General features: G+C 40.5%; 1 protein-coding gene across 8 annotated transcripts in view; it reads right to left on the bottom strand.

The window, feature by feature from the left end:
* LOC149317630 (protein MTSS 1-like) overlaps positions 1-24635 on the bottom strand; it is a 186850-nt gene extending 162215 nt beyond the window's left edge. For all 8 annotated transcript variants that reach the window (XM_089517937.1, XM_089517936.1, XM_089517942.1 and 5 more), the window contains exons 1-3: positions 23683-24635; positions 4628-4689; positions 587-660 (exon numbers count right to left, since the gene is read on the bottom strand). In XM_089517937.1, the coding sequence (XP_089374063.1) occupies positions 587-660; positions 4628-4689; positions 23683-23754 (208 nt within the window). In that variant the 5' untranslated portion in view covers positions 23755-24635. The remainder of the gene's footprint in view (positions 1-586; positions 661-4627; positions 4690-23682) is intronic.
* Between the last annotated feature and the right edge of the window lie 2297 nt (positions 24636-26932).

The raw sequence follows: 26932 nt of genomic DNA on the forward strand, positions 1-26932 counted from the left end.
GTTCATGATCTAGGGCTTGGCCAAAATACTCAGCTTTTAAGTAGCCGCTCAGTTACTGTGAGTAAATAATAACCCCCAGGCAACCAGAGAAGTAGCCTTTGTAAATTGGAAGTGAGCTGTATTCCTTCCTTGAGGCTGTCAACATGCCACAAGATGTGACAAGCATAGGTGAGTAAATAAATTGTGCAACTTATTTGTGAAGCTGCAAAACATATCTGAATTCTGCTCTATTAACATACTTCAGTGTATTTCAATTTCTCCTCTGAATCTCTTTCCTTCCCCCCCCCCCCTTTTACACCAAGGCACTGTTCAGATGGCAAATGAAGCCACTTGCCTGTTATTTACACCTATCAAACCTCAATGACAGGTTTTTGGCTCTTTGAATTCTTCCAAAGCATCTATGTATTATTATTAGTTTTTGTTCATGTAGCAAATATTCACACTTTAGGAAGAGGGGGTATTCTACAGATGTCTACCAGATCTGTTTGTTGGCAACAGTAACAAGATTTTGAGGGAGGGAGAAAATGTGTGTTATAAACCACACACACTGCATTCTGTTAAATTAAAAACTGACACATCTGCTTACCACGTGTGTTGGTCGCCATATCAGCCACTTTCTGAAAGGCATCCAAGAAGGCAGCTGCTGCTACTACCGTAGTCCTATAATACAATCAGATAACACAGTGTTAGAAACAGCTTGTCACAGTCTATTCTGATCATGACACAGGCAAAAAATGAAAGAAAAAAATATATATTAAGGCTGAACAAAGAAGCTAGAACCGGAACAAAAAGTAGCACTGTACCTCTTTTCAACTTCATGTATATCCTCATCTCTCTCTTGCTTTGCACAATCATAAAATTATTTCCTATTATTCCATAAAATATTAAGCATGAAATTTCCCCCCCAATATTGTTTACGTGGTTTAATACAACCAGAAAGTAGCATTTTTCAAGACTGGGACCTTGGACTACACCTCGTATTATCCCACCCATTGCCCATACTGTTTAGGAATGACAGAGATCATAAACCAATAACGTTTGGGGACCTAACAATTTTAATAATTTAAAACAACAGCAGTAATTTAAACAGGCTAACAACTTATTAAAGAATCGGACAAGTTAAAATGAAATAGTTTAAAACAGATTAAAACAATTTATGCACATATGCAAATTTGAATTAATCAATTAACCCCAAAGGCTTTAGCAAAAATGAAGAAGCAAACACATGTTTTACTTAGTGCTGGAATGACACCAATATTAGGACCAATCAGGCCTCTTTTTGGTTGTGCTCCTTCAAGTTGTTCCCAACTTATTTCAACCCTATCGTGGGATTGTCTTGGAAAGATCTACTGAGTAGAGATTTGCCATTGCTTTCACCTGAAGCTGAGATCCTGTTATTTACCCAAGATCACCTAGTGGGTCTCATGCCCAAGCCAGGAATTCAACCCTGGTCTCCAGAGTCATAGGAGATTATCATACAGAGGAGGCAAGCGTCCATCTCCTGTGATTAAGTAACCATTAAATCCTGTTAATAGCACAATCGCAGGAGGTTCTGTTAATACGCCTCCATTACAAATGGGACAAGAATGAGAGAAGCATGCAGGGGGGGGGTGATAATCTTTCCCCCCAATCGTGCTATTAATAGGATTTAATGGTGATTTAATCTCAGGAGGAGGACGCTTGCCTCCTCTGTGTGATAATAGTCCATAGTCTGGAGTGCCACACTGGCACTCAAACCAAACTAAGGTTCACAAAACAGGTTTCATGGCTGAGCCAGGAATTGAACCTTCAGAGTCACAGTCCAACACTCAAACAACTATGCCACACTGGCTGTCTACCGGGAAGCTTATTCGTAACTAGGGTGCCACAGCAGAGAAGGCCCTCTCCCATGACCTTCCTCAGCATATTGCCCACACTACAGCATCAGAGGACAGCATCTCCAATAGACCTCAATTCTTGTGTAAGTTTCAATGTTACCTTGGGTTATGAAATAAAACGTATGTTCTGCACATCTGCAAGTAACACATCACAGAGCAACAGAGATGATCAAGGAATGTTCCCTACAAAATGGCAGATTTGTATGTACAGAGAGCAGGTGTTATTTCTTTAATGTTGAAAAACATTCCAACCGTCAAGACCTATCTTCCAGCTGTCTCAACAGGAACAAGTTAGCAAGAAATACATCACAGGTGTCTACTGAAACTCCTGACAAGAAAATGAAAGTCAACCAAGCTTTCAACATAGAACCCCAAAGGAGGCATCTCCATTTGCAACTGATAGCCTTTTCTTCCCTTTCCAGCATGGATCTAGTAGCAGCCGGTCCCCAAACAGACGGTAGATCCGGACTGCCTAAATATAGTGGATACTTCATGTAGAAGTAGGTCTTAAGGACCTTGTTCACCTTAAAACATATGCTGAAGTGTTTCCTTCTCTGCTTTAATTAAGTGCATATTCAGAGTTAAGATTTAAGAAATCTGGGACATGACTTTGGGGATACACTAAAAACAAAGGCACACAGCAGGAGAAGAAGGAAGAGGCGGGAAATAAACTAACATGGCCCCAAACTTAAATATTCACCAAGATGGAATTAAATAATTGCTGGTTGTTCCTGAAGAGCTCAGCCTCAAGGCCTTTGTAAGTGTATCATGAGTACCTTATGAGTACCTTATAAGACAGGATAGAAATATTGTAAGTAAAATAAAACACAGTAAATAAATCTTCTGCCAAAGAGCTCTAGTGCCTCCCTAAACTACAAATCCCAGGAACCACAGGATTCCAGTTAAAGTGGAATCAAACTGCTACAACAATGTAGTCTACTTGCAATGTATAAGGAAGTGTAAGAAATGCAGATATTGCTTGAGCTATAATTAGGTCCTTCTCAGCGGAACAGTGAAAGTAGCGCTCATAGGGCTAAAGACCTAGGACTTTTAGATTAGAAGAGCATCTACCACATAATGGAGGGGATATTGATTATTACAACAAAGATGAGCTAAACCTATTGGAATCAGTATGGGGGTTTATCTTTTGGCTGTGTGTTTGCCATATTATTTTAGAAATATTTTAATTTTGCAATATGGATGTACGCCGTTTGGAAGGTTTTTATTCTTATTTCATTTTGATTTCTATTATGTAAAGCACTGGGCAAATCCTACAGTGCTCTATAAATTAATAAATTACCAACAACAACAACAACAAGCCTTGTTCCTGCTAAATGAAAATGGCAGGAAATTGTTTTGCACCAACAGTCACCCACACCTTTGATGAACACTTAGGTAAACAGAGTCTGTTTAAGATTACAGAACATCAGAGACAGATTAAGAATGCTTCTATATGGCACAAGAGATCTGTGAAATTTTTTAAAAAGATAACATACGAAAAGATTTCACATCCATGGACTTTACAATCCACAGCTTGAAGATATCCCACCCACCCACCCCCCAAAAAAAAGAATGAAAAAAAAACCCCTTGATTTTGCCATTTTATATAAGGGATATCATTTTACTATGCCACTGTATAATATGAGACTTGAGCATCCACAGATTTTGGTATCCACGAGGGGTCATGGAACAAAACCTCAGCAGATACTTAGAGCTGACTGTGAAAAAAGGAAATGTCCCTGGGCCAAATGGTTTGCCAGACTGAGATGTACTAAGATTTGGGGATGTGGGTTATCTCAAGTCTGAGAGAAAGGAGGGGCAACTTTATATATAATATACCTAAAACAACCTTCCAGAAGAGATCTGCCTCATATCTACCTTAGATGCCTTTAAGAAGGCATTAAAGACGGATCTCTTCCGGCGAGCCTACCCCCCCAGATCTTTTATAAATAAGAAAGGTTCACCTCAGGTCAGAATTGTCATTTATTGATTTTATTGTAGCAGTTTTAGATATTGTATTTTAGATATTGTATCACTGTATTCTTGTTGTAACCCCGCTTCAATCCATAGGGAGAGGCAGGAAATATAAATAAAATTTTATTATTATATTATTATAACCTCTTTCCTTGGTCCTCCACTTAAAAGAATTTCCTTTCTTTCTGCACTTATCAGTACTAATGTTTTATAACTGCAGTTGTACAACATCAACCATGATAGGTGCTAAGGTGCCAGCATGGTGAAGCAATTTGAGTATTGGACAATGATTCTGGAGACCCAGGTTCGAATCCGCATTTGGCCATGGAAGCCCATTGGGTGATCATGGGCAGGTCATACTCTCTCTGCCTCAGAGGAAGGCAATGGCAAACCCTTCTGAACAAATCTTGCCAAGAAAAGCCCATGACAGGGTCGCCATTGGTCAGAAATGATTTGAAAGTGCATATCAATAACAAATCATTGTTAATACTATGGTTAGCACATGTTAACACAAACTATGGTTAACACCAACAAGGAGGGAAGGAGGGAAGGAAGGAAGGAAACGTGTGATCCTTAAGATGGTTCCTGATAAGCAAACCATGATTTCTAGGGAGCCAGATGAATCATCTGCTACAAGCCTAAATTCATTCAAACTGTGGGCACAAGAAGACAATTAAAAAAGGACTATCACTATAACCATGTAGAAAAAAATCCTTCTAGACAAAAGAAAGAAAAAGGCAGCCGGGCAGAGAGATATGAGAGTGATAACAACTTACCTAAGCTGAGACTGCAGTTTCCCTGCTTTGTTGATGAAATCTTCCCAAACTGGGTAGCTTCCCTGGAATAACAAGAAGCAAAAATACAGAAGAATGAAATATCTTAATTTAATCTGTCTTCCAAAAAGCCAGCTGGGAGTGGCACACGTCAATATGCACATTCAGTCTCACTCTTAAGTATTTAGACATTTTTATCCTCCTTTGCAGAAAAAAAAATCAAGGAAATGGAAAGAGAGAAATACAAAAAGGAAACAGTGTTTTCAAAGAGTACAGTATCTCCACTTGGCACTGGGCAGATACCTTGAGGAGGTCTGCCAGGCAAAGAATTCATTCTATATTTTCCTTAAAGCCCTAGGAATGGAAGGAAAAAGAGAGAAACAGCATATGTGGGGTTTCCCCCTCAACCAGAAACCTATACTCTGACCCTGGTTCTGACCCAAAGTACAGATGTAAAATTTCTGGAAACTTTAAAGCCAAAGAGATAAACATATTGGGGGTGGGTTGGTGTGTGAAAAAAACTGGAAAAATGCTGTATTAATATAGCATTTTTTCCCAATTTGTTTTTCCAAAATTGTCTGTAGTTTTCAAATCTCCCCCTCTAAAAGAAATTTACTAATTTTATGAACATGACATGTATTATGCCATGCTTAGCTTCTCATAAAATTATCATTGGGATTATTAAAAGTACTTTATTCAGATAATAACTACAAATTACAATTAATTAATATTGTTTATTTTTGTTGCAAATTGACCTACAAAGCTCCTGAAATGTAAGAAACACCAAAAGGGTAGCAAACGTCTTTTCAGCTTAGAAGGAGGAATGTATAAGGAGCAAGGGGAAGGGGGAGAGAACAGAAGAAATCATCAACATTAGCAAAACCAAGAAAATTATTTTGTCTTTTCTAGTCCTCTAGTGTCAACCAGAACACACTCCCAAAAAAGGGCTTAGAAAACGAAGCCAAAACCAGGAATAGTAATGATCTGTTCCTGTACGTAATCTTGGTCTTCCTTTTACATAATTCTTCAAAATAATTGGGGGGGGGGGGGGAATATATGAACACCTTGTCGTAAACATGTTACCTGTCATTCTAGAAGAAAATATTCTAGAGTATTTGTTTTTAATTTTTCTGGGGGGAAATACTTTGAAACATTGAAAAAATGGGAGGACTTTTTTTTTCCTGAATTTTTCCAGTTTTTTCCTTCTAGGTTTTCACATCTATAACTCAAAGCCAACCTGAACTGGTCGCAAAGGCCTAGCCCAATACAGCTAGTCCAAAATAGTTTTTGTGTGATCAGAGATTCTGGTGCCCATGATCAATGTGGCTAGTGCATACTGAACTCCTACAGATTGTCAAGATTCACTATGATGGTAGAAATCCCCCCCCCTTTTTTTTTGTTTTGTTAATATTACAACTTTCAAAGGTCACAAAGTCTTCATTTGCCAGAATGGAAAGGTACCTAATTCTCAACTATGTCAAGAACAGTTACTCATTAACATAAATATTTGTACTCATGCAATTTAAGAGAATCCAGTTCAGCACAAAGTACAACACAATCTTATATTATTCTAGAGATGAATATTTGCATAAATCTGCAAATAAATATTTCTATCTTTCCAGGGATGGGAGGGCAAAAAATAAACTTTCAGTAAATATGAAATACATGTAACATTTTCTTGTCAAACCTGAACTTGTTTATTCTTTTGACAACATGAAATGCAATTGCTAATAACTAAGTGACAAATAAAATTTCGAATACAGTCAGCCCTCCATATCCATGGATTTTTCATCCATGGATTCAACCATCCAAAGCTTGAAAATATTCAAGAAATAAATTCTTAAAAGCAAACCTTGATTTTGCCATTTTATATAAACGACACCATTTTACTACACCACTGCATTTCATGGAACTTGAGCATCCAGATTTTGGTACCCACAGGGGTTCCTGGAACCAAACCCCAGCAGATACCAAGAGTCCACTATACTTACAAATCAAAGAACAAGCCTATAAATGTTTACTGAAAAGTAAGACTCATTCAGTTTCATGAAGCTTACTCCCAAGTAAACAAACCTAAGCCTGCAGCCACAAAAGTATAAATGCATTTGTGTTTTACAAGCAAGAGTTTGGACAGAACCAGTTCAAAAGGAGACTAAGAAAGCAGTACACTGCTACAATCTATTTTGAATCTCCCTTATCTCAAATTCTTGGGACCAGAGTTGTTTTAGAATTTGGAGTCAGGAATATTTCCATATACATAATACATCTTGGAGAAGGGACACAAGTCTAAACATGAAATTCATTTATGTTCTGTATACACCTTATACACATAGCCTGAAGGTGATTTTATCCACAACATTTTATATATTTTTGTGCACTGAACCATCAGAAAGCAAAAGTGTCACACTCTCAGCAAACTATGTGGAAAATTTTGGAATATCTTGGATTGTAGAATTTGGAATAAGGGAGACTCAACCTGTACACCATTTTGTCCGCATTAGCTCAGACAGCAAGAACTTTTAAGTTGAAAAAGGAAGCCTCAAAGTCTGAACTCAACCAAGAAAAGCAGCTTAGCTCCAACTGTTAGTCCAAATTAAAAACAGATCCCTTGAACCAATGAAACTTTTATTATATGTTGACCTACTTATCTCCCTTTGATTCAGTGCTTCTACTCTACTGTTGTTAGTTGCCATCAAGTCAACTTCAACTTATGGTGACTATGAATGAGAGATTCTGCAAGACTTGAGTCCCTATCACCAATAGCCCTGCTCAAGTCTTGCAGATTCAAGGCCGCTGCTTCCATGATTGAGACTATCCATCCCCAGTTTCCCTAAAAATCTAAATCCGTATCACCATGGAGAAGTGTACAATCCCAGCTTTCTTTCCAGGCTCAAAAGCAAATGTTCAAATTCAGCCCAATCTGTGGTTGTTGGTGGTTTTTTTTCTTTAAGAGACAATACTGTTCTAGGGCAATTTCACACCCATTTGATCATTCTCCTACCTGTCACTCCACACTTCCCAGGAGACACCCAAAGGCCTATTAAACAGACACGATTTTGTCAGAGATCAGTCAATGATAACCATGAGACTGGCCCAGAAGAGGTCTATCCTCAGAAAGAGATCTGTCAACTCTTGATGATTTTGGACTACCAAATCAAAAACACAAGCTGCAACAGACTCCACTCATAGTCTCAACCTTATCTGTTACAGTATAAAAACCAAACAAAACATCAATTCATTCCATCATTAGATTTCTTGTCTATCAGGTTCTCCTTCACTGAATGAGCCTTCTATTACTCTTCCTCACTCCCCCCCATACACACAAACTCACACACACACACGCCTCACAGCTTAAACCACAAGCTGTTTCATTTGTCAAATTCCTTTTCTTTATAGGGGTGGCCAACATGTGGTCCTATGATTACCTGTGGACCTCAACAGGACTTTTGGAGGCCCTTGATTCCTCCAGATTCCTTGAATTTTCTGTTTTCTTGCTCTCAAAATGGATTACAGTGGGCCCTCCCTATCCACTGGTGTCTGGTTCCAGGACCTCCTGGGGATACCAAAATTTGTGGATGCTCAAGTCCCATTAAATGCAATGGCACAGTAAAATGGTGTCCCTTATTCAAAATGACAAAATCAGAGTCTGGTTTTAGAATATATATACAATATATACCTGACTATTGAGGAATTAGCACATGGGGGGGAGGGGGAAGAAAAAAGCATACTCTCAGGATGATCGCACGTCAGATTTTCAGATGACATCGCACTCAATCGGGACTTTTCCCGGGAAGAAACAGCAATTAAATGGGAACAAACTATTTGCAGACATCCTGTGAATACGCTTCCCAATACCGTGATTGAAGCAAGAAAGCACTGGGGAAGCAATCCGGGCATTTTAAAAGGACAGCACCAGCCAGGCGTCTTTACATTTTAAAAGGAACTGGCTGGTGGATCATTCATTTTAAAACGGCTGCGGGCAGCATCCAGGGGTATTTAAAATATAAAGCGCTGCAGGAAGCAGCCCAGGAAATTTAAAATTTAAACCATGCATGAGCACAGCAATCAATTCCAGTGTAATATCAAATCATTATCTGATATGCACGGAAAGCAATAGCACAATTCTATGGGTTTTGGCTACAATTTCTGCACAAGAGCAGGACTGTGTGAAAATATTGAGGGCTATAGCACCATTATTCCTTTCTCTTTTCACTGCTGCGATTATTGCTGCATTGAAACTGGTGTGATAATCTCCTATAGGTCAACTTCATGTATAAGTAGAAGTCAAGTTTGGGGGAGAAAATTTTGAATTTTCATGTGACCCATGGGTAAGTTGAGGGTAATACAGTGGGACCTTGTTATCAGCTAGGGTTTAGTTCCAGGATCCCCCATGTATAACAAAATCCGTGGATGCTCATATAGTGGCAGAGCAAAATGGTGTCCCTTATATAAAATGGAAAATTAAGGATTGCTGTTTGGAATTTATATTTTGGCGGATATTTTTAAGCCATGGATGCTTGAATCTGTGGATAACAAATCTGTGGATAAAGAGGGCCAACTGTACTTAGTGGCATGTAACAAAGGATCTGCAAAGGAAAACAATGGCCCGGTACAGTTGGGCCCCGAAGGACGCCCTCATCATGTGTGAGGGGCTCCCCACCCACACGCCCCTCGCACATGACGAGTCCGCCGCCAGCTGTTTGCGGTGGCACAAAAAGGAGCTGCTTCTTAGCATTCTTTTTTTTGTGTGTGGAGCCGCACCACACAATTTGGTTGCTGCAGCGCGGCTACGCAGCAAAGAGAGGCAGCCCCTGGCCACCTCTTCCTGGCACTGTGTACCGCGCCAATGTCAAAGAACTTACAAAATTCCAGCAGGCATAACTAGTTGTGCTCACACTAAAGGCTCTATGGATGAAACAGTAGAGGGGCTCAGTATTTCTAGGACAAATTACACCCTTGACTTTCACCAGGGGATAGTTCCTTTTTAAAAAAATATAAGCGTTAAAGTACAGTACTTACACTGACCAGTAAATATGTCGACTCAGTTTTTGGGGGCAGTTTTTTGACTAAAATTTCTAGACTTACACATGAGTATATAAAGTATATCTTTAGAATATTTTCAAGCCATAGGTGGTTAAATTCGTGGATAAAGAATCTGTGAATGTGGAAGACTGACTGCAACCTCTACTGGAATCCCCAGTAGAGGTGTTGACCTTTTAAACAGGTTGCAGGGCCCCTAAGTACTGTTTAAGCATCAAATACTATTCATTTTTAAAAACCAGACATGGAGCTCTGTTCCAGGTACTTGCTTTTTTAACATCTTTTGGCAGTTCGTGCAGCCGCTGGAGAGTCCCAGAGGCAGAACGTTGGCTGCCGGACTTACCACAGTGGCTCACGCCGCTTTTTTTTACAATCTGGAACTTCCAGTGATGATTTTGTTACAGTAAATTATTCTATTTATATACAGCTGGCCTGGAACTACTCATTGTCTTGTGGATGTCTTATGACAGCACCCAGGGACCCACTCAAACCACACAATTATAGCACTCTATTGTACTTCAACTTGCATGATAATATCCTATGGAATCCTGGGGTCTGTCATCTGGTGAGACATTAAAGTTTTCTGGATGAGAATCCTAAACATCCCTCGGAAAACTGCATATCCCAGGATTCTATGGGATGTCGTCATGATAGTTGCAATGGAACTGTTTGTTGTTAGCTGCCCTTGAGTTGACCTCGACTCATGGTGACCCTGTGGATGAGACATCTCCAAGACCCCCTATCCTCCTCTGGACTACTTAGGTCCTGTAGATTCAGGCCCATGATGACCTCCTTGACTGAATCTGTCCATCTGGCATGTGGTCTTCCTCTCTTTCTGCCACCTTCTACCTTTCCTAGCATCATTGTCTTTTCTAATGAGTCAAGCCTCCGCATGATATGGCCAAAGTATGACAGCCTCAATTTAATATTTAAGTATTTCAATTTCCTCATTGTTTAGGTTGAATTTATATAGCTATATAGCACTGTAATTGTGTAGTGTGAATGGACCAAGAAAACCATCGATCCCCCCCCCCCCCACTCCCTCACCACACCTGGATTTTGGAGGAGAATTCTGATCAGGTTATCACTTTAAAACTACTTGACTATCATTTGACCAAATCTTTCCTGACTACTGAAATTAAGCCACGTTGCAGCCTAATTTTGAGATGAAAGCTAGATCGATGATATTGATAACAATGATGACAGAGCAGCCCAACTTTATATATTAAGTCTCCCACTGCAGCCAAGTTGTGAAGAACAGATAAGAAATTCTATGATAGACAGGCCTATTTCACATGGCTGGTTTTTATTATTCCCTCTTCCCCACTATCCCCAGCACTGAGTTGAGAAACGAGTGAACTGAAGAACACCATCATATGTTATGCATTAACTATCATTCTGTACACAATTACAGATGTTCCATTCTCAAACACTGGTTAAACCAGTAATATCTTTACGCAGCAATGAACAAGCTCCTTGCTGTGCAAACTCCATGGTATGTTACAACACTGCAAAACCAGTAAGTTCTTGACAAGACCTGGGAGGAGGAATAATAAAGTGACAACTCCCAAATCTACTAAATACAATGCTTGACATGAAAGCTTGGGGAAAGTGGGCTTTGGACTTAATTCCCAGAATTCCCTAGCTAAGGGCCATAATGGCTGAAGAATCCTACTTTTGACCTCTGCTGAGAGCAGAATTGACCAAGGAACTCTCTTTTGCCAGCGACTGCCTGCACCCCTAATTCTGAACTTTATGTTCACAATGAATATCAGCATTTGTAGACACCTTTGCACCAGGGAAGACTCACAGTTCATTATCAGAACACATAGTTTAGCATGCAGAAGGTCCTTTGTATTGGGGCCATACCTTCCCTGGGTTAAGGGGAAGTCCTTATCTCAGGAAGCAATATAGAATCACTGAACTGTTGCAAGACACCACAAGGGTCATCCAGTCTAACCCCACCACCATGCAGGGTTCCCAGGGCCTGGTCTTGCGCACACACACACACACACATACACACACACACCACTTCTGGGAAGTTGCCTCCCCTCACTGTCACTGCCCACACAAGACTGGTGGTTGCCTGGGAGCGTGCCATCACCTTTGCCCTATTGTTGAGGCACATTCTGGAGCAGGAGGGCAACCAGTGCAAGAGATCTTCCTGGAGCAACTGCTTGACCGATCTCCTGCTGGCTCTCTATTAGCAGGACCTCTTCTAACACTGCTGCAAGATCAGCTCTCAACATCTCAAATTAAAAGGATATCACATAACAAGACTGGGGAAAAGCACCACTTGACATGTTACACCGCTGTCTGCCCAACAAAGCACCTAAAAGGACCAACAGCTTGATTCAGCTTCATATGTTCATCGTCAGAGGTTTGTACACAGCCCATCAGCAACTGGATGCCTGCACCACTGCTCCTTGTTTCCACCCCATCTACTGCACTTCCCTCTTCAGCTGCCATGCATCCATCCCAAGTGCTGGTTTGGATCTAAGACCAGAGGAGGACACAATAACATAGAACTGGATAATACATATTGAGTCTCCCTTATCCAGAATTCCAAAATACTCCAAAATCCAAAACTGTCCACATGGGTGGCTGAGATAATGACACCTTTGCTTTCTGATGGTTCTGTGTAAATAAACTTTATTTCATGCACAAAATTTAACATAATTTTAAAAAAGGGGCTAAAAACACACCTACTCCAGCAGGCATACCCTGACCCCTGATGACCCCTGATGTACTCCCTTCCTCTCTCCTCTCAGCAGCATTGTTGAGCTAGCGTGAGACTGTTTACTGTATGATTTGCTTTTATGATGTTTTTAATGGTTTTTATTGTTATATGTGTTGTGTTGTGAAACCGCCTTGATCTCTGGAAAGGCGGTATATAAATAAAATTTTATTATTTATTATTATTATATTATGTATAAAATTACCTTCACGCTATGTGTATAAGGTGTATACAAAACATAAATGAATTTCATGTTTAAGACTTGGGTTTCATCTCCAAGGAATCTCATTACGTACATGTAAATACAGTGGGCCTTTGGTATTCGCTGGGGTTTGGTTCCAGAACACCCTGCGGATACCAAAATCCATGGATGTGCCAGTCCCATTATATACAATGCCATAGTATGATGGTGTTCCTTATAAAAATGGTAAAATCAAGGTTTGCATTTTTGAATTTATTTATTTTAAAAATATTTTCATACCATGGATGCTTGAATACTTGGATAAACAAATCTGTGGATACCGAGGGCTGAAAATATTCAAAATCTTCTTGTCCCAAGCATTTTGGATAAGAGTGGCTCAATCTGTACTGCATCTACAATTGGGCATAATCTCCCTTCCAGCTTTGGAGCATTTTCTCTCAAAGCTACAAAGGAGACAAAGACACCTGTCATTTTTGTGTTGTGGTTGGTGCATTAAGTGCACCCTTACCCCTTCTGCCCCAATATAAACATACATAGTGCCAGCACAGTCTTTTGCATATTGGAGCAGCACTCTGGGAGACCAGGGTTTGAATTTTTGCTCAAGTATGGAAATCCTCTGGGCAACCATGGACAGTCACACTCTCTGCCTGTGAAGAAGGAAACAGCAAATTTCCTCTGGCTCAGTCTTGCTGCGAAAATCCTATCAGAGCATCACCATAAGTTGGAGTGAACGTGAAGGCACATAACAACAACAGTGTAAGGATGCCAGAAGAGAGATACAGCAAGAGCCCTTGCAACATAGCCTTGTGTACTGGCAATGTCTGGAGCCTTCTTTCCTCAGCCAACAGCTCATTGATGTTTGAAAAGAGAACGAGAGAAGGGTGGGGGGAAGAAATGTGCCACAAATGACATTATAAAAAACCCGCAAAGCACCACTATGCCAGCTGTATGCACAGCTCTCTCCAAGTCGTGGAGCACCTGCTTCTCCAGAAGAGTTTCTTATTACTATAAGCAACCATACAAGGGCCAGTCCAGAAAGGTGCTTCATCATTTGAATGCAGGATAGGCTGGAAACAGGGTGCCAGGAGGAACAACCAGTTGTAGAGAAAGCTCAGCAATCAACAATGACATGCTGGCAAGGTGAAAGCAAAAGCCAGAGATTTAGTGGATGAAACACAGAATGAGGAACTGAAGCTTGGAAGCATCCTTGCTGTAAGATAACAAAAGCCATTTGAGATCAGCTACTTGTCCCGTTACCTATGGAGACTTGGAGCCAAACAGAAATACATAACCAAAAAGGGGAAGGATAAAAAGGAGGAAGGGAAGGGGAGGGAAAAAATGGTGGCTGCTTTAAGACTAACTGGTTTTTATTTCAGCATGAGCTTTTGTGAATATAAACCCACTTTTTCAGAATTCTGGACCTTTTTCAGAATTCTATCCCGCTCCCAGAACTATGCTTCATTCCTGAGGCCTTAATATCATTTTGTACTACATGTGAAGAAATGGGTTTATATCTATGAAAGCTCATGCTAAAATAAAAACCAGTTAGTCTTAAAGTTGATGCCACATTTCTTTTCTCCCTCCCTCCTTTTTATGCTGCAGGAGACGAACAAACACAACGTCTACTTTGAAAACTGCAAAAAGGGAAAGGGTTTTTTTTTAAATTTAATTTATATTTCTCCCCAAAGTGAACCCAAGCCTCATAACATTGATTAAAACAGAATGCAGCTAAAAACTAATCATAGTAATAAAAACAGTCTAAAATAATTAAATAAACAATGCTATTAAAACAGCACTAATTCAAAACAGTTGTAAACCACATACAAGGTAACCACGATATGTAATAGCAATCTCCCTACTAAAAGAACTTTCTGCAGCAACCCACTAACAGCTTAAAACCAATAAAAAGTCAGAAGAAAAATAGAGTCCCTTTTGGGAGCAAATTCCACAGACTGGAGAGCAGCCACCAAGAAGGCCATCTTACATGTCTGCACAAAATGTGACTGTGACGGTGGATTTAAAGGGTGAATGGTTAGGTGTTGCAGACCCCTCACAACTAAAAAGCATACTTATGTGCCAAGTTAAAATTGCAATGATTTTTTTGAACTTATTTTAAAGGCTGACATCACAACAGCCTTTCAAGCCTTAGCTTTAGAGGTGTCTGAAGAAAAGCTTCAAGGAAAAAATGTCCCCAACAGCTATGCCATTGATCTGTACCATGCATGATCAATGCAGGTTAACACCCTTAGATGAACCAAAAGGACGACAAGGGGGTCCTAGGAGGAGAGGCTGTGTCCCCTGGATGCTGTCTGCCTTTCCTTAGGGGGCACATTCAGAGCAACTGCTTTAAAAGCTAAAAATAGCAACCCATTTACACTGATATGCCATAAGTTTAAAGAAACCCCCAATGTGCTGACAGCTGCTGGGTTGATTGTTTCCAAGATCAACACTCAAGATCAGAGGATTAAAAATCAGAAGGGTTCTTTCTCTCCCCTCCCTCTCTCCTTCCCAAGTCCAAAAAGAAACATACTGCAGCTGTTTGCAATGGCAAAGAACTGCAGAGCAAGGAGGACCAGTTGGTTTCACTTAATTGCAAACAAACAAGGGAACAATCAGCTGTATTTGGATCCAACACAATGGGCCAGCAAAAAATATCTTCCGCTTTTTAAAAAAAATAAGAGGGAAAGGAAAGAACTATAGAGAGGACAAAGATAGATGCAGAGTACTGCATAATTATGATAGGTTGACACCACTTCAATTGCAATAGCTCCTTCCCATAGAATCCTGGGATGCGCAGTTTAGGTAGGTACCAGGAATTCTCCATCAGAGAGATTTAGCTAACTCCTATGCCTATGTGCTACAGCACTACAGCTCTCTAAGACTGAATGTTACATACATACTTCACCAGACAGATCCTTGGATTCCATAACTTAACATGACAGTTAGGATCATTTGGATATAACTGTGCAATGCACCTCTGAACATTTATTAAATTACTGGTAGATGGAATTTATTCCTAGATATGTCTGTACAGTATTTTAACATTAAATGCAAACTTGAATGTTATCTGACTAGACTAATTAATATTAGGGAGTCAATTGGCAGTTCCCATGCCCATCTTATCTAGACTGTTCAAATGCCAACTTTAATAATGGGAACTAGTACAGAACAAGTATAATTCCAATGATTTATTTATTTTTTATTCTGACACGCTTTCTGAATGGAAGATTTTTAAGGCTTTAGGAGAGTGCTGCATTTGTTCTAAATTGTACTTTTTAAAACTGCTTTTTATCATGTTTAAGTATATGTTTTAAATTGTTTTAATTTTGTTAATAATGTAATTCTATTCCATTGTTGCTTTTCTCTGCTTTTAACCATATTGTAATCATTTTAATTTGTAAACTGACTTGAGTCTCAATCCTTGAAAAAGATGGAATATGCAAAAAGATGATAAATCATTATCACAAGAAATACTATTCCACAATTTCCAACACACATGACACAAACTGCTCATTTGTTCGATACATTCCCCCAAACCCACCCAAAATCCTGTGTTTATCATTGGGTCCATCTGCACTGCAGAAATAATCCAGTTTGACACCACTGTAACTGCCATGACTCAATGCTGTGGAACTGTGGGAACTGTAATTTGTTAAGGCACCAAAGCACTCTGATAGAGAAGGCTAAATGTCTCACAAAACTACAATTCCCAGAATTTTACAGCATTGAGCCATGGTAGTTAAAGTGGTATCAAACTGGATTATTTCAACAGTGCAGAAGCAGCCATGGTATTATCCTGGAATAATTTCCATCATCGTCTCAAACCAAAATCCTCTCTCCACCCTCTAAAACATCTTTTGGAACAAAAGAAAATGCCCACTAAACCAGAGGATGGCCAAAACACATTAAGCTATAATTTCCCTTATTTTGTGATCTGGCAATTGCTGGGAGTCTTTTAATGCTACTCCAAGCAGTTATTTTGTTAGTGCTCCAATATCAACTTTGGAAAAATAATAATTTGATCGCAACAAAGAAACATGGACACAGACAAAGAAAATGGATAACAACCCAACTGTGAGGACCACAGACACCAGCATGTCCTAGTCAAAAGCCTACGCAAGCCATTGACGAATTCCATGCAAACTTCACAGCACAGAGACTGGAAATTTTCAAGCATCTATCGTACAGTTTACTGGAACTTTTCCAGCCGTTTCGTTTTAAAGAAAGAAACAAGGAGAAGAAAGTAAGAGCCCTGCTGAATTGGACCAAAGGCCTATCTCATCCCGCATCCTGTTTCCCACAATGGACAAGAAAATGCCTCCAGGAAAACAACAACAGGACATGAGAATAATCCCTTCCCATTGTTACTTGGCTCTCAAGGATTCCCACCTTTAATACTTGAGGAGACATAGGCTGCATCCACACTGTGGAAATAATCCAGTTTGACACCACTTGAACTGCCATGGCTCAATGCTATGGAATTCTGGGAACTGCAGTTTGTTGTGGCAGCAGAGCACAGCTCTCTCTACTCTAGTTCAGAGTAGCAACTGGATTTGGGTTGAGAAATGCTGCAGTTGTAAATCCAACGTCACAACTGCAAAGGAGGACAAGGCACCGCAAAACATTGGAGAAAAATGTAGAACATTACAAAAGAAAAGCTAAAAACACTCATATGTAAATTTGTGCTTCTTAGACGTGCTCACAATGGAGGACATTTTGAAATTCCTTCAGGCTGAAATGCAGGTCATGTCCTGGAAAAGGAGGACGTCTGGTCACCCTGTGTAAATCCCACTGATTCAATGGGTCTCTTCTACTCTAACTGGGACTAGCCATTGGATTTAGGACTTCATTATTAAATCAGATGCAAAATTAAAATCACAGAGAATGATTTTCCCAAAAATGCAAAAAACATCTGTAATGCACAAGCAACTTGAAGGGACACAAACACATAATGCTCAATGACAGAGCAACTGAGATTTGTCTTACTTTCTGGGGGTGTTCCTTCTGTTTTTGGACATTACAGCTGCACATGTAACAAATGTTCCTATGGAGGGAGCTGAAAGTCTGCAGAAAACTTCCCCTTCTGTTTCACATTGTGATAGGATGACTTTTAAAATTAACTGTCAAAAAAGTGGCTGGAAAAGACCAAGAATTTAGACAGCTGGCACGGGTTGGACATCTGGGAAAACACAAGCAGGGTCTTTGGTGCAAGGGGATCAATGCTTCAATGCAGAGTGACAGGTTAACAACGTCAACCTTTGAGGGGTATCTCAAGATCTTTCCTGTCCCACGTTAACATGCAACTGTGACAAATGGGTATCCCAAGCTGTTCCAAATCTCTGACACATGGGGCTGCCTCAGTCCTGGAAGCTCTGTGGACACAAAGGAAATTTATCCATTCTTTCACAACAAGCAAACAGGTGGCAGCAGAACCGGCGCACTTAAAACCATGTCCAACAAGCGTGGACAAGGACAAACTGTTCAATAGGATTTGTCCTTGTCTCGGCTTGCAGCTGAACCAGCCCTCAAAACTACACCCAGGACGGGTAATCCTAGGAGATCTTTCGTTTTTAACCCATCAACTGGAAAATCTCCCTGCAAAACCGAAATCGGAAACATTTCAAGCAACATGTAAAGTTGAAGGCTTTCACAGCCGGCATCCATAGTTTTTTGCAAGTTTTTCAGGCTGTGGCTACGTAGCCCGAAAAACTCACAAAAAACTATTTCAAGCATCAGCCAAAAAAGGCTTTGTGCCGTCCCACTTCAGGAGACACAACCTAGTTAGGCCAAACAAAGGACATATACGTAAAGAGATCTTGTAGCACCCTTGAGACTAACTGAAAGAAAGAAGTTGGCAGCATGAGATTTTGTAGACTTCAGTCTACTTTCTCAGATGCATATGCAAAGGACATATAGTCCATGTTGGCAGAATACCAGCATTACTAAATTTTATATTTTTGTTTTATTGTTGTTGTTAACTTTATTCATATCTCATATTTTCCCCATGACAGAAGTGTAGGGCATCTTCTTGTTGCTGCTGCGTGGTCTATGGTCTTCTATGGTCAACATCCAGCAGATATTGACTACAGAGCTGTGCAGGAGGACTTAGAGATTCCTAGAGAGGTAGTCTCTTAGGTAAAACAAATGGTGCTTTTTATTTGCAGTTTTCCCACTTTAGCCCCTAACCCCAGTGAATGTGGAGGGGTCCTGTGTGTGTGTGTGTGTGTGTGTGTGTAGATACACATACACTGATGTTTTGGATGCTTTTAATCTGTCCTAGCTTTATTCTGTAAGCCACTCTGAGTCCCAATATTGGCAAGAAGGCGAGACATAAATTAAGTAAATAAAGAAATTCTACCCATAGAATTATTGCCTTCTGCACCCAATTACACTGCAAATTATTAACAGAAACAGATTCTAAGAATCTGCTTTATTTTAAGGACAAGATTTGGACTTTGGAAATAGGAAGTTTTAGGAAACATTTCCTGCATGCAATAAAATGGACTCTAGATCACAAAAGCTTAAGCCATGGCACGTCTTGTATGCCACAAGAAGCTTCCTTTCAAAAGCTAATGTTTAACACCCTAACACAGCTGCAACTTGGAACTGTCACCAATGTCTTGGCTGACTAAGAACACTGCAAGATTAAATATGAAGGGTCTGTTTCTTCCTCTTATTCCCAGAGATGGTCTGTAGTGCTCAAGTTTCCTCTGCTACATCTGAGGGTCTGCTTTCTTTAAAAACACATCCGCAGCCTTGTCCTGACCCACAACATTGTTGTGTGGCTTTAAAGGGGAAGGAGGAAGAGCTTCAGGTGAATATTCTTTCCTTTAGAAGTTGCAGCTTAGTACAGTTTGCAAGATGTATGAGCTTCCTGTTGGAGAGAATGGACGGATAAAATCCTCCCCCTTCCACTCCTGCTTTAACAATTCCATCTGAAGGAAGACAGCATCTGTTAAAATGTTCCAACACTGTTGAAGTGGACTTAATGAAAATGATTGCAGGTTTTGTTTCAGATCCCCAGCCACCCAACCTCCCAAGAGATGTACATTCTGCTTGACAAAGGAAGATCTCAAACCCAATCACAGTACAAAAGAGTTCATTATGACAAAATTCCTAATGCACAATGCTCTTCACACCCACAGCTAAACAAGCTGCACCTTTCCTAACTCCAGAGGTCTTTTCAGATGAAAATACAAAAGGATCTGATTTTCCAAAAAGAAACAGAAGGACAAACCCAGCCCCTTCCCAGCACCCATAAGAGCTGAAGCCCCAATTTATCTACTCATTTAAGTTTCTTTATGATTTGTGAGCTGGATAAATACCCAGTGCCCAAATATCACTCCCTGCAAGCCATTAATTCATTCGCCTTCAAGTATCAATGTCTCTTTTTTCCCACTGCAGAAAACAAGAGATGACATATCTTCCACACTATTTAAAAAATACATCAGCGACATTCTGAGTATGTTATTTGGGAGTCCACAGAATGCCACTGGATTTTGAACACAACCACAATGGTTCATATGGCCCTTTCTAGCTAAGCAGCTGTTAAACACTATACTTCTCCTTCCATCAGCAGGGGGAAAGGCACCTTGCCCTTGTAGAAAAAGAATGCCACAATGTTCTCTGACAGGTACTTCAGCCCTCCGTGGTCTCACAGCTATACTGAAATGGTTGGAGATCACATATGCAAACACAAACCTAAAAACACAACTCTAAATACACGAACAGGCATTATCACAAAGGCTCCTCCAAATATGCATTTAATGCCTTTATGCTGACAACAGTAAGCAAAAGACCATATGGTACCAAAACACTAACTGATGGTGCTCACACCTTACAGTAGTTTAATTAGTACTGTAATTGGCTTACACTTTGTAAACCGCTTTAGTACATTGGTAAGCAGTATAGAAATGTACATGCTATTGCTAGTTTCTTCTTATGAAACAGCTACAGTCCTGCTGATACACATTCATACACACAAAGAGACATATATGATGACATGCAAAACTCCATTATGCCTGATTCATCCATCTCATCCAGTATTATCTATTCTGAATGGCAGTAGCTCTCCCAGATGAAAGTTTTTAAATAAAGGGTGGATGGCCATCTGTCGGAAGTGCTTTGACAGTGTATTCCTGCATGGCAGGGGGTTGGAATGAGCTATACAGTATACAGCCCTTCCCATCTGTAAACTAAAAGTGAGACGCATACACAGATATCAGCTACAAACTTTATTCTAAGAAAAACCACAATTCTGCAAGATGAGAAAGTCCAAATTACAGGTAAGGTTGGCATTATGACACAGATGAATATAAGCACAAATTGTCCAGACTTGCATTTAACCACATCACCAAAGATAAGAAATTCCATCCAGGCGAACAAGTAAACTGGGTGTGGAGGAAGACAAAACCCTTCCTCTATAGGGATGTAGCTCTCAGCATGGTGTTGCAAGCTGCATTTAGCCAATTATGGAAGGGGTGATGGGAGTTTTAATACCGACAACATGGACACATGTTGCACATCCTCGTTCTGCAGCAGAGGTGGAAACTGTTGGCCCAAATACCGTTGGGACTGCAATTCCCATAAGTCTAGTTAGCACAGCTAATACTGAGGAATGTTGGGGGCTGTAGTTCAGCAACATCTGGAAGACTGCACCATTCACACCCCTGCTATACAGAGAGAAGGAAAACACTGCAAACTGGTGGAGAAAAGATGGAAAGATCTTTACCATTCTATACTGCTTGGTGGAGTGCATCCCGCCCTTCCAGCCTGCCAAAAAGCAAAAATCTGTTTCTACTATTAGCCTCTTAGCAGCCAATTAAAAAAAATCCATCCTAACAATTTTCCTTGCTAATATATATAACATAGGAATCTATTTTATACTGAACCAGATCATTGGCCCATTTAGCACTGTAGTTATCAACAATGACTGGCGGAGGTTCCTCAGCAGTTTTTCCGCTCTATCAGGAGATTCCTGGCACTGAATCTTAGATCCTTTTCATGCAAAGCTGCTGAACTGTGTGGCCCAACAAACATAAAAATATTCTTTGTACGATATTACGTTCATCTAGCTATCATCTGAATCCAGACCAGATTTATGAGCACAGAAACTGGTTTGGATCAATCGCGCCAAGCTCCATCTAGACTTGTTCTATTCAAAGTATCTTGACAGTCCCTGGCAAGTTTCCAGGAAAGAAAGAAACTCAGCTATGGGCACAAATTTAGTGCCAGTCCCAGGCATGATGGAAAACAATACCTACCAGTCCCACACATCAAGTAGCACTAACCTAGACTACCATTCTGTTTCCTAAACGCTCTTGGGAGCATACATGAGAAGCAGGTAGCTGGTGGCTTTTCCCTGTTTGTCCCCAATCACTAGTATTCAAAGGTATACTATCTCTGTATATAGAGGTTCCACCAAGACAGCATAAAACAAAAAAATTAAGTATTACGTACTCACGCAAGTAGAAGACTAACTGTACAACGAAGAACAGCAATAGCATTTAGATTTCTACATCACTTCATATTGAACTAAGTAATCTCTAAGCAATTACAGAGATGCATTTCAAACCACCAGTATTCAAAGGTATACTACATTCATTTGGAAGTTCCACTGAGACAGGCAAATCATATTTTTCTGATATCATGTTCCTATGAGCAGCAACTGTACAACTAGAGAAACAAGACACATTTCAATACCTATCTATCCATCCATCCAAGATGGCTTTGGGACACCATTCTTTCTTGGCCTGGGTTGCACTCACTCTTGTAAAAGCAAGAACAGCAGCTGATACGCAAGTATAAGAATGAAACCAAGGTGGCCTCTGACAAATACAACCTTTTAAAAAGCTCCTTTCATTTGAAATCCAGTTCCCATCCTCATCCAAACTACCATGTTGGCTGGGGAACCCCCCCCCCCAAAAAAAAAAAAAGGTTGTCATAGCCCAAAAAGGAACATTCCCAAAGCTCTGGATAGATATCAGGTTCACACTTGGCCCAGGAGGCCCTAGTAAATCTGGGAAAGGAAGTGGAAAATTACAATAAGGAATTGGAAAATAATAATAATAATAATAATAATAATAAAGAAGAAGAAGCAGTGAACAACATAAAAATTGGGCATAAGCCACTTACCATTATTCAAGTTGTTTCTGACCTATAATGACCCTATCATGGGTTTTTCTTTCTTCAGAGGGGGTTTGCCCTTGCTATCCCTCTGAAGCTGAGAGAGTGTGACTTGCCCAAGACCACTCTGTGGGTTCACATGGCTGAGCCAGGATTTGAACCCTGCTCTCCAGAGTCATAATCCAACACTCAAACCACTACACCATGCTGGCTGACCATTTACCATTATGCCAGTCTATTTTTGTTTCAGGTTCGAGCCTTGCCTCCCTGTGGCTGCCCCATTTATATGTTATTGTTCTTATTATTATTTTAGCTATGGCTTTACACCAAGGTTTCATACCCCCTGAAGAAAGAGGAACAGTCCTGGGAAATCTGGAACCTCCAGAGGCAGAAGAAAAAGGAGAAGGAGAGATGATGCTTAGCTACAACTAAGGTTGCATCCACACAGCAGAAATAATCCAGTTTGGCACCACTTGAACTGCCATGGCCCTGCTGGGAAGGGTAGTTTTGTGAGACATTTCGCCTTTGTGCCACAACCAACTACAATCCCCAGGATTCCCTAGGATTGGGCCAGGGCAGTTTCAGTGGTGTCAAGCTGGATTATTTCTGCAGTGTGGATGCAGCTTGAGAGGAAAGGAAAGCCAAGGCCTGGCCAACCAGGTTGGATCTTATTTGGTTTGGCAAGTAATAGAGGACGATCCAAACAAGCAGGAATCCTCCCAATAGGGAGAGAAATCAGTCTTTACAGCTGGTGTCAATATAAAGCAGGCTTACTCCCATCTGCATGCATCACAAGGGGATGAAAGAAAATGCATTGCAGACCCCCCCCCCAAAAAAAACATATCAATGAAGGTGGAATTCATAGTGTGCAACCCTGATGTGTTAAATGTGGCAGGGAGGGATGGATGGATAAATAAATAGGATGCCCCCCATCCCTTTTTACCCCATCCTTACCTTCATGTCACTGATGGTGGTCTGGAAGAGTCCTCCAAGAGCACTACATTCCTTCTCTATCACAGCCTCCATGTTTGTTTGTTTTTTGCCTTCCTCAAAAATCACCCCAAAAATAAAATACAAGAGACTGAGGTTGCAGCTTGACACAACCCAAGCCTTTGCTCTTTCCCCCCAAAGGATAAAAGGAAGGGGGAAGAAAGCCTCCAAACCTTTTTCACTTTAATCCCTATCTCCAGGTGGGGGGGAATAAAATAAAATAAAAATGCAAAGCCCAAAGCTAAAGGCTTGCTTCTTTGGGGGAAATGAGGATGCAGAATGTAACAAAAGCTAGGAACTAAAAAAATAAAGTAATAATAAATCCCTTGCACCTTTCTCTATTTTTTCCTCTTTCTAATGTGGTGGCTGCTTGAAAGCTTCAAAGTCCCAGAGTGAAATCAAGAGGCTTCTAACCCCCAGAGGCAAAGATGGCAACAAAACCCATGGTTTGCCATGCTGGCTCATGCCCACTCTGCACAACAAGTCAAATGGAGGGCTGGGGTTGTTGTTGGTGTCTCCCCAGCTGTTTAAAAATGCATCAGATGCACCAAGAAGGTCCTCTGCTTTTGCCCCTCAGCAGCAGCTCCCACCTCCCCTGCCAGCTGTGCCTTTAAGCAGCTGCAGGTCCCATTTTACCCACCCCCCAAAATTAAATTAAAATGCACCAGAGATTCTTCATGCACTAAAAATACAAAAAAAAAAAATCCTCCCCTTTCAAAGCCCACGCTAAAAGCAGGCACACACAGCCTATGATTGCATAGGATGCATAAGGGAGGAAAGCTTCACCTCTCCTCCCTTTTTTGGGAGGCTAAATCCAAAGGAAAATTGCGAAACACAAAGAAAAGCCCCTGCCTCTTTTTTTCCCCTTCTCCCCCTCCTCAAAAAATAAAAATAAATAAATGCCTTCCGGTGGGCTGACTGCACAGACTGCAAGCCCTCCCCTCAGCTTTCCCCAACACAACCCCCCCCCCTCCACTGTTTTGCCCCTTTCCTAAATATACAGATGCAAAAGAGAGAGGAAAAAATAATAGCCTGCAAGCTAAGGCAGCTGCTGGGGCTTTGGAACGTTCGTTCCCCGGGAAAGAGAGAGAGAGAGTCACGAGCGCAGAATGTCCGGGCTCTGGACGCTGATTGGTCGATCGCTACCCTGCGCAGGGAGGGGGCAGAGAAAGGAGGGTTCAGAGCCTGGCTTCCTCTTCGGCGCCCCCTAAAGGCCACTTGCAGAACCGACCTTTGGAAAGGCTTCAAGAGATTCTGCAAGAAAGTGGCTCCATCTGCACTGCAGGAATGATGCAGTTTGACACCGCTTTAGCTGCCCTGGCTCATTTACTATGCAATTCTGGCATTTGTAGGTTTTTTGAGACATTTATCTTTCCCCTGTCAGAGAGCTGAACTATAGCTCCCAGGATTCCATAGCAGTTAAATTGGTGTCAAACTGGATTATTTCTGCTGTGTGGATACAGCCTTAGGCCCTTATCACGCTAGCAAAATTTGAAGTTATCCCAGAGTCAATGTGAAGGCAATGCAGGGGCAATCATGGGGTTTCAATCAGGAGCCATCTTAAACACAATCAGGGGTCATTCCAGGGTTAAGTAAATCCTCTTTTCCCCAAATTTACCTAACCCTGGAATGACCCTGGAATGACCCCCGATTGTGTTCAGGATGGTTCCTGATTGTGTTTGGCATCGTGTGATAAACAAACTTGAAACCCCATGATTGCCCCTGCATTGCCTTCTCATTGACCCTGGGATAACTTCAAATTTTGCTAGCGTGATAAGGGCCCTAGAAAGAATCAAGTCTCAAATCGCCCTGGAAGCCAAAAGGACTGAACGCAGACTATCGTACTTTGAACATATCATTTATTTATTTATTATATATAATTATAATATGAGAAGATATGTCTTATATACACATACATATATATAATATTATATCATTTATTTATTTATTTATTATAATTATATCATGGGAAGATATGTCCAAAGAAAAGGCATAGAAAAGACAATAATGCTTGGTAAGGTGAAAGGCAATAGGAAAAGAGGAAGATTGCATTGCAGGGGGCTAGATCCAGTCAAGGAAGCCACAGCTGCCCTAAGTTAACAACGGCAACCCCCTTTGTGTGCGTGTGTGTGTGTGTGTGTGGCATGCACATGCATTTGTGCTGCATGCGTTATATTTATAGCTGGGCAAGGCACATCTTCTGACAGTAATAACAAATAATTTAGGCTTGTCTGCTTTATACCCTAATTATGCATGTCTGTATGCAAATATGTATTATATATATATATATATATATATATATATATATGAGAAGAGAGTCTGCAAGGCTATCTGTTAACTACAGTAACATTTTTTTAGAGAGAGAGAAAAAAAGTGTGTCTATTCCAATATATAAAAAAAATCTTGTGGCACCTTAAAGAGCAACCAATTCATTTCAGCATCAGCTTTCATTTTAAAAAAAATATTTTAAATAATAAAAACAAATAATAATAATACAAACCAAACATACCTATATCACATACTAAAGGAAAAAACGCACACCACAAAAACAGCCAAAACCCCCTCACTACTGACACTAACACATTACAACATCTCAAAGACATACACACAACTACAAATTGATTCCTTCCTAAATTTCTCTCGGTTATCTGTACATTGTCTATCTTTTATCCAACTTCAGTTTTCCCTTTGCAAGTTGACTCTGAGCTTATTTTATTTCATTTTAACTCTTTGTCTCAAAAGTCGACATGTCTTAACCCACTCAATATTTACATATCATGGGCTTATATGTTTTCTCTCTCACTCCAAACCAATAATCACATTTGAGCCCCATTCGTTTTTCAAGAAAACAGTCAAAGGTTCCCAGTCTTTCTTAAAACTGCCAGTGATTTCTTTTTTAATATATGCAGCAGTTTAAGCAATCTTGTGCCACCCTCAAGAGCAACCAATTGAGCATCAGCTTCCATGAACTGCAGCCCACTTCTTCAGATGCAAGATGCCAACCTTTGTCCTATACTTGGCTTGGGCCAACTGGAGTAAGATGCAACTGAAAAAGTGGGCTGTAGTTCACAGACACTTATGTTGAAATAAATGTGTTAGCCTTAATGGTGCCACAAGACTAATTTTTATACTGAAACAGACTATCTCTGTCACATTTGTTGTTGTCTGCTTTCAAGTCGTTTCCGACTTATGGCAACCCTAAGGTGACCCTATT

This window comes from Sceloporus occidentalis, unplaced genomic scaffold (assembly GCF_023333645.1).
Source record: "Sceloporus occidentalis isolate IW3139 unplaced genomic scaffold, rSceOcc1.0.p SCAF_3, whole genome shotgun sequence".
In the NCBI taxonomy this organism is placed as follows: domain Eukaryota; kingdom Metazoa; phylum Chordata; class Lepidosauria; order Squamata; family Phrynosomatidae; genus Sceloporus; species Sceloporus occidentalis.